The sequence below is a fragment of the Phaeodactylum tricornutum genome, chromosome 5 (assembly GCF_000150955.2).
Source record: "Phaeodactylum tricornutum CCAP 1055/1 chromosome 5, whole genome shotgun sequence".
Classification (NCBI taxonomy): domain Eukaryota; phylum Bacillariophyta; class Bacillariophyceae; order Surirellales; family Neidiaceae; genus Phaeodactylum; species Phaeodactylum tricornutum.
This window is the reverse complement of record NC_011673.1, coordinates 1004386-1019737: the sequence shown is the minus strand read 5'-3', so window position 1 is coordinate 1019737 and position 15352 is coordinate 1004386. Positions and strand designations below refer to the sequence as shown.

At 48.2% G+C, this 15352-nt stretch overlaps 5 protein-coding genes across 5 annotated transcripts; 2 read left to right on the top strand and 3 right to left on the bottom strand.

The window, feature by feature from the left end:
- Positions 1-742: 742 nt before the first annotated feature.
- On the bottom strand, positions 743-1866 carry PHATRDRAFT_45018 (predicted protein; the record flags this gene model as incomplete). The annotated part of the gene is made up of 2 exons (XM_002178859.1): positions 743-1623; positions 1662-1866. 2 exons carry the CDS (start codon positions 1864-1866, stop codon positions 1019-1021), a joined length of 810 nt encoding a protein of 269 aa, XP_002178895.1. The 3' UTR covers positions 743-1018.
- Positions 1867-2423: 557 nt separating this feature from the next.
- Positions 2424-5042, top strand: PHATRDRAFT_34603 (predicted protein; the record flags this gene model as incomplete). Its single annotated transcript, XM_002179071.1, has 1 exon — positions 2424-5042. The coding sequence occupies one exon, from the start codon at positions 2424-2426 to the stop codon at positions 5040-5042; it is 2619 nt and encodes an 872-aa protein (XP_002179107.1).
- A 2414-nt stretch (positions 5043-7456) lies between these two features.
- PHATRDRAFT_45017 (predicted protein) lies at positions 7457-10116 on the bottom strand. The gene is made up of 2 exons (XM_002178858.1): positions 9692-10116; positions 7457-9602 (listed from the first exon to the last, which is right to left on the bottom strand). Exons 1-2 carry the CDS (start codon positions 9983-9985, stop codon positions 7461-7463), a joined length of 2436 nt encoding a protein of 811 aa, XP_002178894.1. The 5' UTR covers positions 9986-10116; the 3' UTR covers positions 7457-7460.
- A 941-nt stretch (positions 10117-11057) lies between these two features.
- Positions 11058-12152, bottom strand: PHATRDRAFT_45016 (predicted protein; the record flags this gene model as incomplete). The annotated part of the gene is made up of 1 exon (XM_002178857.1): positions 11058-12152. The coding sequence occupies exon 1, from the start codon at positions 12018-12020 to the stop codon at positions 11058-11060; it is 963 nt and encodes a 320-aa protein (XP_002178893.1). The 5' UTR covers positions 12021-12152.
- Positions 12153-12968: 816 nt separating this feature from the next.
- On the top strand, positions 12969-15167 carry PHATRDRAFT_34600 (predicted protein; the record flags this gene model as incomplete). The annotated part of the gene is made up of 2 exons (XM_002179070.1): positions 12969-13530; positions 13618-15167. The coding sequence occupies 2 exons, from the start codon at positions 12969-12971 to the stop codon at positions 15165-15167; spliced, it is 2112 nt and encodes a 703-aa protein (XP_002179106.1).
- Positions 15168-15352: the final 185 nt, after the last annotated feature.

Below are 15352 nucleotides of genomic sequence, written 5' to 3'. Positions count from 1 at the left end.
CGGATGCAAGGACCTATGCTATTATGCAATATTTGGATCAAAGAATTTCTAAAACAATGAGAGGAAGATTACATTCTACAAACTAGTCAATCTGTTGTTCAGTCCAGTGAACAATCCCACAAAGTGCCAGCTCATCATTGATCTTCCACAACTTCCATAATCTCAATAGACAACCTTTCTTTCACATGTATATATACCTTCAGAACTATGAGTCCCATGCACAACACCTATGGTGAGTAGAGGTTCTTCTTCATTCCCACAATGTGTCTTGTGATAGCCCCTTTGTTGCTTCAGTCGTATTTCTATGTTCCAATCTTATCCCCTGTGTTCCAATTATATCCCAGTCCAGCTTGGTTGTGTAAACCGACAAGTGGAGACTAAGCACATGTAGATCCGGAAACATAGCAATCGTACGAACGCTTCAATTTATTGTAAGTCCACGTGGCCACGGAACAAGGCTGTGGTATCATTTCTGTGCGCGCCTCCTTAGCTCCATGTGTATAGTTTTGATTCACACTTACGACATCCGTGCCTAGTGAATTATGTCCACGAGACATGTCACAAGGAGGTATATGACAACAGGGCAACCCAAATACGCGGGATTTGCGCAATAAGGCCGACACAAACTCCATACGTGACACATAAACGTTGCGTCCATCGGATTGGCTCTCACTTGCATTTTCCTTACTATGTGGAAGCTGTCCGAGGGACATGCCGCAAGGTAGTGTACCATGACAAAAGTAGCATAGGTGACAGAGACAAAAAGTTAATCTATTGGTGTACGGAACAACCTCCTCCAATAGATGCACATCTTGTACAGGGACTTCCACTGCATTCACAAATATGCCATCACATGAGTCCAACACAAATATTTGATAAAGTTTAAAACACACAATCTCCACAATAGCAGGCACAAAGCGTGAGGTACCAACAACTGAAATAACCAGCCACAGGCCATCCTGTTGCATTTATGGCACAAACAAAGACTACTTTGGTTGACTGTTGGTCTCTCTTGTTTCTACTCCTCTGCATCACCATTGACGTTATCAGCATTGGTGGTATTGGTTCCTCCCACACTACCACTGCTTACATCTTCCATTTCCACTGAGTTTGGAGTCCCTTTGTCCAAGGAGGATCCCTCTTCTGCAACAGCATCCACAACATTATCAGCATTGGTAGTGTTGGCTCCTCCCAAACTATGCTTACATCTTCCATTTCCACCGAGTTTTGGAGTCCCTTTATCCATGGAGGACCCCTCTTCTGCAACATCAACCACAACAGCGTTTGCAACTACAGCCCCAGTGTCCCAAATTGATACACCACTAGATTCCTCCATTGGGGAGCCAGTGTTGCTTGTTGATACCGTATTGCTGTTTGCTTCCATGGATATCTCGACATCCTCAATGTCAATGCTCTTCTCCTCCTTTGCATTGGTAACCTGGACCATAACGCCAGCATTTGCTGCATTTGTCTCCCTGTCACCAGCCCGCACACCAGCAATACCACTACCATTACCAGAAAGATTTGAGATCTCATCCGATCCCTTGGTGTCAATACCTGCTGGTACATTTGGCACCACAGTGCGTCGCACGGGGAGGCAATAATTGCTCCAGTACACACGCACTGTGTCCACGGGAATCGACACAACCCTGCGTGTCAACTGGAAAGTTGTTTTTGAGTACCGCCTCGCGCGATTGCGCGCATGCCTTGAGTCACGGCACCCAAGGCAAGCCGGCCAAAACTAATCTTGTGTGTTTGGTCACAGATTGCAAGACTGATTGTTTTGGATTGGTGACTGGACAGTTGAATGTCCAAAAACATCATGTGACTGTTTTGGGTCTCGACCGTTACCACGCTCAGAAGCATGGTTACTATGACAAACTTGACCACGGTAGCGTGTACAATACCGTGGGATTGATGAAAATGGTCCACGGTGATGCTTAAGACCGTGGAACTGGACCACGGTAGTTTTGACCGTGGAACTTGATGAAACTGAATAGATTTGGCTTTAGTTTAGAGCTCATAATATAAATCTTAACAACGATTGTGTGAAAACCATATTCGTTAGTTCGTATCTCTTCGTTAGGAGCCAGACGAGTCTTGATCACCTCGTGCTGTCTTCAGAAGCCAGGAGATACTTGACCATTGTCAGATTAACAGTCTTGGATTGCTAATCACTTTGCTCCCGTTTGTTTGGGAATTGTCTGGTTCTGTGACAGAACGGCAATAAGACAATCCATTGGGTAAGACCTGTGGCATTGTTGTTGTTTTCGGTCTGCTGACGAGTTGATCGAATAAATTGTTATCTTGATTGTCCTTGGTGCACAAGATACTGTGTTTTCGTCTCGTTTGTCCTTGGTGCACGAGATATTGTTGTGTGAATGACCCGACAGTTGCGTTCGAGAATCATTCCTGCTTTGAACATGGACCCGCTTGAGCATGTCCTTGTTAACCTTTTGGGTGCCACGTCATTGGACTCGCCCTATCGTTGTTTCTTTGCGGAGTATGGAATTACTCAGGCTAGTGAGTTGACTGCTATCACTGAGGCGCGCCTTGCAACCATCTCATTTGGTGTTGTGACACCAGTTGCTGGAGATGGTACATCCACTACTGTCCGTACTTTCCTTCTGCCTGCGCAGCAGGATCGGATCATGAAGATCATCACTTGGTTCCTTGCCCAAGGACCCAACGTTTCAAATGCTACCTGGTTTGTACTGACACCAGCTATGCTTGAATACTGGCAACCGGCATTGGTCCCTGTTGCATCTGCTGCCCCGGCCACATCTGTTGTTGCCTCTGTTGCTAGGAGTACTCTGGAAGAGAGTGCTGCTGCAAAATTTCGAAAAACCATTAAGAATCACTCTGTCCCATACCCGTTGTTCAATGAAGACCGTCTCTGGGTGACTTGGAGTACAAATATTCGTATCAAGCTTCGCATTCATGGTGTTCAGCTTGTTCTTGATCCTGACTATGTTCCTCAGACTGATGAGGAAGTGGAGACTTTTTTGGAGATGCAAAATTTTGTCTTTGGTATATTCAATGATACCCTGTTGACCGCTCGTGCACGCGGTATTCTACACAAACATGTTGATGACTTGGATGCTCAGGCTGTGTATTGTGACCTGGTTGCATCATATGGCAAGGGTATTAATGCGCAAATTATGGCTACGTCTATTGAGACAAGGTTGACCCTGTACTCACTTGCAACTTCAAGAGCCAAAACCTGTGTTGCTTTCCTCACAACTTGGAGGAACCTCATCTATGATTTGGAGCGCATTAATGAGTTTGAACTCCCTGATCATCAGAAAATTGTCCGCCTTAAGTCTGCTGTCCGTTTGCATCCGCAATTGAACTTGTTCCTTGGGAATGTCCAGCTTTACTCTCGAACCCATGTGGGGAAGAGTGCCAATGATTCTGACTTTGAATATATTTATGATCTGATGCTTGAGCATGCCACTGATATTGACCATACTGATCTGGAAAATGCTAAGACTCCTGAATCTCAGGGCACTGTGGCTTTGAATGACTGGGATGCCCCCTCTGTTGATGAGGAGGATGCCCTCTCTGCTGATGAAAAAGGTGTCATTCCTGCTGTGGATTCACTCAATGCCTTGAACTTGAATGAGCCTGAGACTCTGGTACATGCTGAAATGACTCAGCCACTGCAATCTGTTTCTTCTGAAAAGGGCCATATGCTTTATTCCCTTGCTTCTAATGCTTCTGTCCAGCAGCATGTTCCATCTGCCCACACCCTTTCTGATACTGTGTCCTTGAATGGTGTCATATACTGTCGGCAGGTTAATTGTGCCTCTGTTTGCCTTTCCTCCTTTCCTGTTGGTGGTCCTGTTCCTCATTCACTCATGGATGGAGGGGCCAATGGTGGTTTGAGTGGCTCTGATGTTAGAGTGATTTCTGAATCTGTCTTGACAGCCAATATTTCTGGAATTGGTAATACCAACCTTACCAACCTTCGTCTGTCAACGGTGGCCGGACTCATTCACACAACGGATGGTCCCATTATTGGTGTGTTTCACCAGTATGCTCATCTGGGTACTGGTCATACCATACACTCCTGCAACCAAATGCGCTCCTATGGAGCTATTGTTGATGATGTTCCCTGTGCTCTTGGTGGTGACCAACATATCATTTCACCCAATGGCTGCTATGTGATTCCTCTTTCTGTTGCTGGTGGTTTGACCTATCTGAAAATGCAACCACCCTCAGACCATGACCTTGAAACCTTTGAATGGGTTCCCTTTACTAGTTCTGCTTCTTGGGATCCTAATTACCTGTCTGATTCTGCTTCCACTGATATAGATTTCAGTTTGATGCCCCCTCCTGCAAATTCTTGTGCCAATTTCCCTCTGGATGGTGGGGAGTGTTTACTGGCCAAGCCCATTGATCTTGCTGAGAAAGATCTAGGCCATGTTCCTATGATAGACTCATCCCTCCAGAAATTGACTGCCTGCTCTTTTAAAAAATGTTTTGGAATTTCTGAGCATGAGGCATGGGGAGATGTTGATTGGATGCACCCTCTCTACAGTTGCTACCCTGCTGTGCCTCTCCTTGTTGCTACTGATGCTGTCATGAGACAGATCACTATCTTTTCCTCTGTGTGGATATGTATTGCATCAATTATGTTGAATTCTATTTGGCTGGATGACTTAGCCAATGTTGCTGATATTTTGAAATTGTTGTTTGGCAATATTTTCTATTCTGATTATTTTGTCTCGAGAACCTCACAGTGGGGAGTGTCAACTGGAAAGTTGTTTTTGAGTACCGCCTCGCGCGATTGCGCGCATGCCTTGAGTCACGGCACCCAAGGCAAGCCGGCCAAAACTAATCTTGTGTGTTTGGTCACAGATTGCAAGACTGATTGTTTTGGATTGGTGACTGGACAGTTGAATGTCCAAAAACATCATGTGACTGTTTTGGGTCTCGACCGTTACCACGCTCAGAAGCATGGTTACTATGACAAACTTGACCACGGTAGCGTGTACAATACCGTGGGATTGATGAAAATGGTCCACGGTGATGCTTAAGACCGTGGAACTGGACCACGGTAGTTTTGACCGTGGAACTTGATGAAACTGAATAGATTTGGCTTTAGTTTAGAGCTCATAATATAAATCTTAACAACGATTGTGTGAAAACCATATTCGTTAGTTCGTATCTCTTCGTTAGGAGCCAGACGAGTCTTGATCACCTCGTGCTGTCTTCAGAAGCCAGGAGATACTTGACCATTGTCACTGCGCCCATGTTCAACTGCCTCGTCGCGCTCATCCGCAAGCATTTGTCCCAAGGACACCTGAAAATCAAGAAAGAATGCCAATGGCTGCAAAGCAACTTTGCCGCCATCATTGCTGGTCATGTAAAAAACTGTTCAACAACAAATGGAGGAACCTGCAAGCAAGAAAAGGCAGCATCCGCGTCACGAAGGATATCTTCATGGTTGGACATGGTCAATAAGAGCTACACAACAGGACAACAGCTGTGAGGCATACACACATTGTGCAAAAGTACAAGACCATCCAACTCACACTCAAGCCAAAACAAGGATTCCGCAGCAACACAGATACTCGTGCCAAGCGCGAAAATTTGGCAAATGAACTTTGGGCCCTCACAATCAGAGTTCACCTTGCAACACAAAGTAGCCAACCACAGCCCACAACAAACAAACCATAGTAGGCTGCCTCTCAATACATGGGCAACATGTCACCTTTAGGAATTTCTTTGCCTTCACAAATCAAATAAGCTAACAGAACTCCTGTTGTTCCTCGAATTTTAAGCAAATATACCGCAATATTCTCAAACACATCACAGATCTTCTTCAAGTCTTCAATCTGAGCAGGAGCAATGAGGTCTTTTGCCAATTCTTTATCTTGCTTTTTGCGTTTCTTAATCTCATTCATTGAAAAAATACGCACCGCATTGAACTGAGCCGGATAAGGCCGAGAAATACGCTTGAGACGACAAATTTAGTACGCCAACAGGACAAGACGCTCCTCCGAAGTGGGTGAAATTGCTACACCATTGCGAGGAATCATAGCCGGGGCGCCAGGTTGTTCTGCGTTATGATTTGGGAGTGTACCAATGTTCTTACACATGTCCTTGATGAAATCATCTGTTGCGATCTCGAAAAAATACATGGAAGAAATTGAATCCGTAATAGCAATGTGTTGTTCTACATCAACAATGCCAATTGCTAGTAAAGCATTTCCAACTTGGGCTAGAGCAGCTGCCATGATCAACTTCCTCTTTCTTCACCTGTCCATCATAAAAACTACTTAAGTTGGTTTGATAAGAACATTGAGTGTTCTCTCTGTGCGATGTGAACACGAGAATTATTGATCACTGATATCATCACATGTGAACACCACATAAATACCATATAAGTGATATCAATAATGAATACCGCTTGCAAACCAATCAATAAAAATGCGACAAACACAAATTTCATGTTGCAACGCATAATACAAGATATTTGGCTGATATCTATCAGAGTGGAGGAGCCATGATTTCCGTTTGGTACAAGTCCGATAATTGTTGCTGTAGAAGTAAATGCTTCATGCAAACAAACTACTTATCATCCACATAGGGATAATGTTTCAATCCGAGCTTTTAGCAAACAAGTAATTCTTGTGCAATGCACCTTCTTTGGTAGATGAAGACATCCATGGATGCGTCCAACCATTGAGATTTGCCTTGTTTCAGACCGTCAACCCGAAACGCAGTAACTGATCAACATGTCTACCACATGGACCACTACGAGAAACTGGCAGTATATTTCAGGCCTCTGCAGGCTTCGGCGACTCAACAACAACATGAAGAGCCAGGTATTTTAGCTCTACCTCCCCAGGCACTATCGGACTTGGCGATCGCTTCAAACACTCGAAACACAACGAATCACCCTACCTTTGATCCCGCTACCTCAGCTTAGAACAGTGGGTCTGATAAACTAGAAAACTGCAATGACAATGGGAGAAAACGTGTATGTGGGATCAAAGGATTGTAGATACTTTCGTAGGCAGATAAAAAGAGGTAAAAAAAAAACCTTAAAAAATTGTCCCCACGAATTGGGGATATTGAACCCCATTTGCTTGTCGTAGGGTTTTTCTAGTCTGAGAGCTAAAATCCAAAAACCAACTTACTGTTAAAAACCCGTCGGGATCCTACCTACAGATATAAAGGTAGAGTGACGTCTATGCTAAAAATCCAGAAGTCACTCTCAAAATTAGTGCTTCCTTCTGCAAAAGTGGTGTTTTAGGTACCCTAAGGGGTACCTTATTGGAACCCGTAGGGTACCCCACCTTATATTGACGCTCGCAAATGGTCAAGCCTCCTAAGCAAAGACATAGAATTTTTGGTCCTTTCACGGATCGTTAAGATTAGTAAGCAAAATAATAAAACACGGACCTAACTACAGTGCACTAGGAGTAAGTTCAGAAGGACAAATATCTTTAGTTCATGTCGGGACCAAAGCTACTCAGGATCTTGTTGAGTGTGGGCGAGGGGTTCATGGCGGCCTTGGTCTTGGCCGGGTCGAACAAATAATATCCACCTAGATCCACGGCGGTCCCCTGGCATTGCGAGAACTCTTCAACAATCTTACCGCGATTCTCCGTAAGTGATTCAAAAATCGCCTTGTACGATGGATCTTCCTGTTGCAAAAAGTCGGCCCAGTACAAGCTCACGTAAAAGTTGGTTGCACGGTTGTCGATTTGGTTCACCACACGGGATGGACTCTTCCGATTCGTCAAAATCCGGCCCACAGCCTTGTTAAGGCAGTCACCAAGAATCTTGGCTTTCGGGTTGCCCGCGGTGTCGGCTAACCCCTCCAACGCAACCGCCAAAGCCAAGTATTCTCCGAGACTATCCCACCGTAAATGGCCTTCCTTCACAAATTGCTGCACGTGCTTGGGGGCCGAACCACCGGCTCCCGTCTCGTACAAGCCGCCACCCGCCAAAAGAGGAACAATGGAAAGCATCTTAGCGGACGTCCCGAGTTCTAGAATAGGAAACAAATCCGTCAAATAATCACGCAGCACATTTCCAGTAACTGAAATAGTATTCTTGCCGTCCGTAGCTCGTTCCATAGAAATACGCACGGCATCTACCGGACGCATAATGGAAATATCCAAACCATCCGTATCGTGATCTTTCAAATAAGTATTGACTTTTTTTATAAGCGAGGCATCGTGGGCACGACGCTTGTCGAGCCAAAAGATGGTACGATCGCCGGTGGCGCGGGCACGTTCCACAGCGAGACGGACCCAGTCGCGAATGGCCACGTCCTTCGTTTGGCACATACGCCACACATCGCCGGCATTCACCACATGTTCAAAGTACACTTCGCCTGTGTTATTATCTTTCACCACAACGCGACCATCACTCGGGATTTCGAATGTTTTGTCGTGCGATCCATACTCTTCCGCTTTTTTGGCCATGAGCCCCACGTTGGCAACCGATCCCATGGTGGCCACATCAAACTGTCCCTTGGTCTTGACGTAGGAAAGCACTTCTTGATACATGGTGGCGTAGCATCGATCCGGAATGAGGCACTTGACGTCTTCCAACTCGCCCAATTTGTTCCACATTTTACCCGAATCACGTACCACGACAGGCATACTGGCATCAATGATAATATCGTTGGGTGCGTGTAGGTTGGTAATACCCTTATCGGAATCAACCATTGCTAGCCAGGGGCGATCCTCAAAACAGGCTTCAAAGTCGGCTTGAATAGTAGCAGCCTGATCCGCGGGCAGTTTGGATTTGATTGTTTCGTAGACGCTACCGAGACCTCCGTTGGGATTGGCCCCAATCGAAGCCAAGACCTCCCCGTGCTTGTCAAAGGCGTCTTGGAAAAAGACACGAATTGCGTGTCCGAACATGATTGGATCCGAGACTTTCATCATGGTGGCCTTGAGATGTAGAGAGAGCATGAGTTCGGAGTCCTTAGCGTCCTGCATTTCACGTTCGTAAAAGTCTCGCAAGGACTTGACGCTCATTCGCGACGCATCAACGACTTCCCCCTCTTCGAGTGGCGTTTCCGCCTTGAGGACGATTTCGCCTTCGTTCTTGGTAGCCAGCACAATGGAGACTGAGGTAGGGAGCGCCATGACGGCGGACTGTTCCGTTTCGTAAAAGTCTCCCGTTTCCATGTGTGCCACGTGGGTGCGGGATGCCTTGCTCCACAAGCCCATGCGGTGCGGGTTCTTTTGGGCGTAGGCCTTGACGGGTGCCGCAACGCGACGATCAGAATTCCCCTCCCGTAATACGGGATTGACCGCGGAACCCATGAGTTTATCGTAACGGTGTTTCACGTCCGTTTCTTCGACGTTGCTTGGTTCGTGCGGATAGAGGGGAACGTCGTATCCCTTGTGGCGGAGTTCGTTAACGCATTCCAGCAGTTGGTTGAGAGGTGCAGAAATGTTGGGCAATTTGACGATAGCGCAGTCTGCTTCGAGAGCCTTTTTGCCAAGGTAGGAGAGATTGTCGGGGACCCGCTGCGATGGCTTGAGGCATTCCGGAAACGCCGCCAAGACGCGGCCCGCCACGGAAATATCGCAAGGCACGATATCCACATTAGCGAGAGCAGAGAACTGGACCAGAACGGAGCGAAATCAAAGAGAGTGAGAGATCTGGAAGCAAGGCGTGGAGAAGGACTGGATCGGCAATGCCGTTACGGTACCTTTGATATGACTGGGTAGAGCGAAAAGGTTGCGAGGGCGGGGGCTTCGTCCGTTTCCGTGTAAAGAATGGATCCCCGTGCATGTTCCAACGGTTGGTGCCGGTGATTACTGGTCGGTGGTAAAGGTGAATCAATCGAAGACAAGAAACGCGGCTGTCCCGCGAGACGCGTCGGGGGATCCGAATGTCCCAGAACAAAGGCGCACCGCCGCCGAGTCGGAGCGACCGCTGTCGCGGAATGCCGCGCCAACGCCGACGACCGAGTTGCGAGAAGGACTGTCGACGAACGAAACATGTGAATCAATGGCACCAGTACCGGATGCAAGGAAGCTTATAGTAAGCAACAATGAGGGGCTGGGGAAGGAAGAAAGGGGGGTTCGCACACACTCGGAACGCTTTCAATGGGGCATACCGTGCCGTATCGGGTAGCCCACTCTGGAGCCAGCCAGGATATATCGTGTGCTTTAGGTTCGTGTCTTTTTCTGGATACCAAGCAATCTTGTCGCCGGCCGTCTGGCATCGCCAGTTATCAAGATGGCTACACGTCGCTGGTTGGTCGGTTGGAGTCTACCCTGCGTCCAAAATTCTGCGTGATTGAAGTCAAACTGTGGGATTGCCTATGAACACCAGTCACTCCGGAGGTTTGCAGTGACGGTCCGCACAATGACGGTATAGCTAATAGTCATCAACAGAGCCTTGGCTCCAATTTCCAACAATTTCCCCTGATCCTTTTCCTATGTGATAGGTATTACATTTCACATGGAGAAGAAAACATCCTACCTATCCCAACCTTTTTCCTTTTCCTCCACCATACGCCGCTCAGTATGCCTTTGGCAGGTTTTCTTTCCGTCTCGACCAACCGGATTGGTGGATTGAACGACGGTCTCTTTTGGTATTTGTTAACAACTTTCATTGGCATGTTTGTTGAATGCTAGTTCCACTTCCAATTAGACCAATGAACAATTGACTCGGCTTTGTCTGAAAACGACATTGTTTGGCAAACGAGATGGAGGTTTTCGTCGGCAAACTCGTGCTTCGCTCTATTTCCTTCCGTGCTCCCGCAGGCCCCATCCGTCCGAGCCAAAGGAGCTCTATCTACAGAGATAAAGAAGCTGCACTCACAGCATGGCCAAGAGACCTTCTGTCCACTTCATCCAAAACTTGATTGGGCACTAATGCATGCCATGTCGCATTGTCCAGGTGGGATTCTACCTTGTACCCACAAAAACCAGTGGAGTGCTAGAACGGTAACCATTCGATAATTTAATTTGAAATAATGACTATAGCATGTGGATGATGGTATTGGTGGGTATGGTGCGTGTGTAAAGTCGCGTGTGTGTCGGTCCAGATCAATGCTCTCTTCTGGTTTATTCTTCCGGGAGGTATCCATTGGCGACGTTATGGTTTTTAAAGGCATCTTGTAGGGCGTGTCGTCCTTCGTGAAAGAGTGTGAGTGAGATGACGGCTTTGGCAATGCCAATGCCCTGTCCACGAAAGACGCCGCGCATGCCAAAGGCTGCCATGTCGGCAGCCATTTCCTTGACGGCACCAACGACAGTGTAGGGTTTGCCCGCAATGGCGGAGGTTTGCATGATGACTTCGAGACGACTAAGCGGATTGGTAACGACGACGTAGATGGGACTGACGATGGAACTGGCAACGAGTCCGGTGGCGGCGCGTCCGAGTGAGGTTTTGTCGCCGAGCTCCTTCTGAATGTACTTTTGCAAACGCGGCTGTCCGACCAAGCCGAGCAATGCGGATGCGAGAGAATGCCCCATGAGAGGAATGGTTCCCCGGAAGAGCGGGGCAAAGCGCTGCGCAGCGGCTTCCCGCATGATTTCCAGAATCGGCTTGGTGTGTCCGGTTTGCTTGAAAAAGGCACGCTGCTGCTTTTCAATCATTCGAATGGGATTGATAAAGGGAGCGCTGAGAATCGATGCAGCGGTGGCGGCAGCAAAGCCGGGGTTTTCTCCTTCACCGAGAAAGAAGGAAAACCCGAGAAGAATGCCGAACTTGGGGATACGCTTGAAGCCTACACCGATCAGGCGAGGTCCGACTCCGGACAGACTCGCCGAGACGGGATGCGCACGAAAGACAGCCTTGGCTTCTTGGGAGGCGATTTTGGGGTCCACGGGCTTCCCCGCAGCGTCCTTGGCGTACTGTTGCACGAGCTGACGGTACGCAGTCACGGGATTGTCCATGACGGTTTGGAAGGCCGAACCTCCCAGGTACGCCGACAGCGCCTGAGCTTGCGAAAGACCCGTCTTCTTGACGACGAAAAAGTCGTCCGGAATGCCGGGAATGGACATACTGCTCTGTTTGCTCGTCATGTTCTTCTTCTTCTTCGAAAGGGCGTTTGCTACTGAAAGTGAATGTGAGAGTGGACTTTGCCAAAAAGAGAGAAGAGCAGCAATGGGAGCTCGAGCAGTGACTGGCTGGGCTAACTACTAGCTAGAGAAGAGTGCTTCCGAACAATGATCGATGGTGATCCTAGCGATGGACTGTCGTCGTCGTCGTGTTTCTCGTCTCGTGTGGTCATTTCCCGCTCATTCCAATGCGCGAGAGGCGACGTACGTGCGTGAACCTGGTACGTGAACTACCGTGGCTACTTGTACCCGAGGAACGTAGGACAGACACGACAATTCGCATATTCGGATTACCCGATCTCGTTCGGAGAATCCTGTCACCGTTCGCGCCCAAAAGATCTACGTGACGCGACCGTTTTTCACAGTCAGTGCCGTATTGAAGGGATACGCACCATCGCTGTACGGCGCGATTCGTGTCGCTGGCAGTTTCCATGTCGCAGTCAATTCAAATCCAACGACAACCGGATCGGTAACTGTAAGTACTGTACGGATTCCGGGGTGCTCGCAGTTTCCCACTTATGCACCTGTGACGGAGCGTACCGAATTATCCCTGGCAATAATTAAAATCCACAGATGTCATATGAGCAAATTATGTCGATTGTGTCTTTTGATCTTTCGGACCGCGAGTTCGGTCACAGCGACGGGCGAACCCAAGTTTCTGCGAGAACCGGCCTCTCGCCAAACCGACCGACCCGTCGAACAGTGCCAACCTCCTGTCCTTTGGGATCGGAGATCCTCGGCTTGTTCGCTACTTTCGAGAATGGGAGCGATCGACACATACGCGCACCATTATCACACACTTTTGTGTCTGTAGACGTCCAATCGATGCTAGATCAAGGCTGGCACGCATTGCGAAACCAGGCGCACTCCACAACCAGAGTTCGCACTTCTTGAAAGTCCTCGACTCTCGTCATGCCGTCGGCGAGTCATCGCAGGTCCACTATGCAGACGACCAGTTCCACCGTTACAACAAGCATGATCACCACCACCGGCAATGATCACGATGAAGAAGGGATCTTTGTTTTTGTAGTTGCGGGGAATCCGCTCCGTGCACGTAGCAAACCCTCCACGGACTCTCACGATCGGACTCGACTCGAGTTTCAGCCCGGTGAACTCGTATCGGCTGATCTCATTCATCGTCCCAACAGCAACAGCATAAACACGGATAGTCAGCTGTTCTTTCTACGCTTGACCGATCGAGCGGGATGGGTGTACGGCACAACCATCGCCACGCTCCAGCCAGTAGCGATCGAATCAGGGTTGTGGTGTTCCTACATAATGTGCGCCCAGTTTCTGCGGAGGCATCCCGTTCAATCCGCCGATCTGAGTTACGAAACGCACTACATGGCGTACCAAAAAGTTTACACTGATGCCCGAGTTGTTCATCCTACTACCTCTGTTGTCTATTACCGTGTCCAAGGCACCCGCGGCTGGCTGGCGGATAGAGATGAACACTGGAATCAAGACAAACATGGTGCGTTAGGCCGAATGCTTGTTCCGGCCGAACAAATCGATATTGGAACTTTTGCCTACCGTACCTTGACTGATATGGCGGTTCGAGAGTCACCCACCACTGCCATCCACGCCATGACGTCCAAAGCAGTTCCCCGAAATCAAATCGTCATGGTTGATTGGATACTGCAACACCAACATCGAGATACAGAAAACGAGGATGATGGTCCTTATTTACGTTTGGCCGATGGCTCGGGATGGTTGTTCGAATACAAGAGTGGTAACTGCACTATGCAATCGGTGCCAGTAAAGCTCGGGACTTGGGAGATCCAGATCTTGAATCCACCTGTTGGAGTCGGTGTGCGTACCTATCCACAAGACACCCAAGATAGGGTGACCGGTCTCATTTTGGAAACAGACGAAACAGTGCAGTGTGACTGTGCCATTGAATCGCAGGGCGTTATCTTTTATCGTTTGACTAATACTGGGGGCTGGGTTCCAGACCGAATGCACAATGAGCCCTTGTTGGAGATTCTGTCGCTATCATACGCAACGTCCAACGAACGTAGGAATTCCCCTTGGACGGTCGATTTTGTTCGCGGTATTGTTGCAACGGTGCCCGGAACCCGAGAATATTCGTACCAAAGTCAGACCAACGTGTTACGATTGCAAACAATGGATCAGGTTTTCGTGCACGTTTATCTGGACACCCGTACCGTAGGGGCCATCTTGCCCCGAGAAACGCGGCAACGCTGTCAAAGAGATTGCCGGGCAATGGATCTATTGGAAATCTTGACCAAGACTCCACAAGTTTGGACCCATGAATGGGATAACGGAGATGAAAGCAAAGATGACGACTATTACGGAATCAGTACTAGTGTCAGCGAGATCCACGAAGAAGAAGAATGGCAATGTCGTCAAGATCTGTTGCAATGCGATTCGGATTTGCAGCAAATTCAGAAACAGCGACAGAAATTGATTCAGGCAATCGAAACGTACGATCAAAATCGTATTGAAATGCTCAAAAAGGAGGCCGAGAAAGACGATAAGATTTACAATCCCATCGTTCACACTGAAGCCGTAAAGGAAGCCCATTTGCCGCCTATGAAGCCGCTTCCTGCTTCATCGCCAAATATTCCCAACGTCCAACATGTCAAGCTTAAATCATTGAGGTCGGGGAGCGGTCGTTCATATGACCATACCAACGGTGTTACCATTGTAGGTATGCCTCATCCCATAGAATCAGGGAGCCTTACTAAGCCGGGTCGAAACCTAGCGGTAGCCTCGCGAAGTTCGTCCACGAAGTCTTCCAAACCACACCAAAACCGCCCAGTCGTCGACGTGCTGATTGAAGACAACAGCAACGTCCAAGCCGGTCTCTTCACCAGCCCCATGTATGCGTGTACCTCAAGTCCATCGTCCGCAGCTCCAACGTCCAGCAACAGAGGAGAAAGGAGTTTGAGCCGTTTGAGTCGGGCCAGAAAGAGACCTGGTCGCGGTATGTTTTCTTGCGGAGAGTGCAATAAGCGGTTCGAATCCATCGAAAAGCGCGATCGACACTGCATCGAGTCCCACGGTACTTACTGCGATCGCTGTGATCGTGTATTCAAGTCTTTTGCGGCTCTCGACCAGCACGTTCAATTGGAAGGGCACCAGTAGACGAGAGATTCCCTTACGTATTTTCTTCAACTACTGATACGATACGGGCTCAGAGAAAAGCGGGAGGCTGTGAAGGGAGTGGTGGTAGGCTAGCCGCACTGTTTTGCATTTCCTCCTGTGATGTACTTCCACAAATACAAATTTGATTCTAAATGTAAATTTATTCCGACCAGGTATGCAACTTT